General features: G+C 51.5%; 1 protein-coding gene across 1 annotated transcript; it reads left to right on the top strand.

Annotated features, from left to right (window-relative positions):
- Positions 1-407: 407 nt before the first annotated feature.
- H257_16379 (hypothetical protein) lies at positions 408-713 on the top strand (the record flags this gene model as incomplete). Its single annotated transcript, XM_009844790.1, has 1 exon — positions 408-713. One exon carries the CDS (start codon positions 408-410, stop codon positions 711-713), a length of 306 nt encoding a protein of 101 aa, XP_009843092.1.
- Between the last annotated feature and the right edge of the window lie 861 nt (positions 714-1,574).

Genomic DNA, 1,574 nt, shown 5'->3' with positions numbered 1-1,574 from the left:
GGCAGACCGGCTGGGAGGAATTGCGCCTGTGACAGCGTTTACCGGCCTGTCAGCTAAGACCCCGCTGACAGGATTTGTCCGCCCGACGTTCAAGGAAGTTTACGTCGCGGACTAGCTTGGCGATGCCCGTAAAAAATATGTGACGGACCTCCAAGCGGCGCATGAAGAAATGCACCGCAACGTTGCTGTGAGAAGCGAGAAGTTGCGTCAGTAAGCGCGCGGACGCCGCGACCGAAAATCTCAAGTCAAGTTTGCGGGTTTTTTCAGTCAGCGATTTTGTGCTCGTCAGATCGGTCGTCAACCGTCCGACAAAATTGGCCCTGCATTGGCGCGGACCCTGCCAAGTGACCAGAGTTATCACAGACCATGTGATGTAGACTCAGCAGCTGGTGCCACCGTATGAAGTCATGGTCCATCATGCATGCCGATTGAAGATGTACCACGAAGGTGGTAGAGAGGTGACTGAAGACCTCGAGGAGCAGATCGCGTTTGGCGATGGCGGATTTCATGTGGAGCGCCTGGACGAAACGCGATGCGTGGATGGCCAACACCAAATTTTGGTGAAGTGGCTTGGACTCGACGATGAAGAATCGTCCTGGGAACCTGCGGCGAATTTGCTGGACGACATTCCAGTCGTATTTCGCAAGTGGGCGGTGACCAACAAGGAAGACCCTGCCGTGGCCGCCCTCATCAAGACACTGGACTTTCCGTAGGAGGGGAAGTGTTCTGTAGGGTGCAGAGAAATTGGGTCGCGCGTTAGTTTGACCCATTGCAAACACACACACTCTGTGTGTGTGGCGTGTCAAAGGTTCCGATACCTTAGTGGAGATACTGAGTACTTTAGTGAATGGTAGTCAGTAGGCGCCTCGTGACGTGTTTAACCTCACTAATATCAGTGTGTATATTTGCTGCCTTGACGAAGGTCCCGTGGTCGAAAGCCAAGAAGAAGCGGGAGACAAAACAGGGCGGTAAGCAGGAGCAGACACGTGGGAGGAAAATACTGGAAGTGAATTACTTCTGACTGAAAAGAGCCAGCCAATCAAAACTAACTATGATTGGACACGACGTCCAATGATGTTCCGTGACCAAATGTTTGCGCTGACTTCTACTCTGAGGAAAAGCCTCTAGAAGGCGCAAAAACCTCGTACAGAGCTAGCAGACGCTGCTACCTGACTACAGGGCAGTGGGGATGTTCTCTATCATAATAGGGTGTGTGTTCTGACGGCCTCCCAACAGCGCAACGCACTGTCAACCGGAAACAAGCACTCAGAGTGCAACAAGAGACTGGCGGTTAAGCTCAGTGAGCGTAACCACCACTGGTTACACCGTCTTTTGTCCGGGACTCCCTTTCAGCGGGTCCCTACCAATTGGCCCTGACTTGCACCATTGTTCCTTATAAATCTCATTGAAACAGTATTTCGGGTCAAAGCAACAATGGAACTGTTTTAATGAAGGAATTGTACTCGTATCGTTCAGCCAAGGCCGAAAACCGTTCATGTAAATTTTCTTCCCGTAACCCTGTAACCCCGGGACTTCGTCCTACCCCCGCCAACACATACTTTGAATTAAGCTTA

Source organism: Aphanomyces astaci, assembly GCF_000520075.1.
Source record: "Aphanomyces astaci strain APO3 unplaced genomic scaffold supercont1.85, whole genome shotgun sequence".
Lineage (NCBI taxonomy): Eukaryota > Oomycota > Saprolegniomycetes > Saprolegniales > Verrucalvaceae > Aphanomyces > Aphanomyces astaci.
The sequence above is the reverse complement of the archived record's forward strand: the minus strand, read 5'-3'. Positions and strand labels throughout refer to the sequence as shown.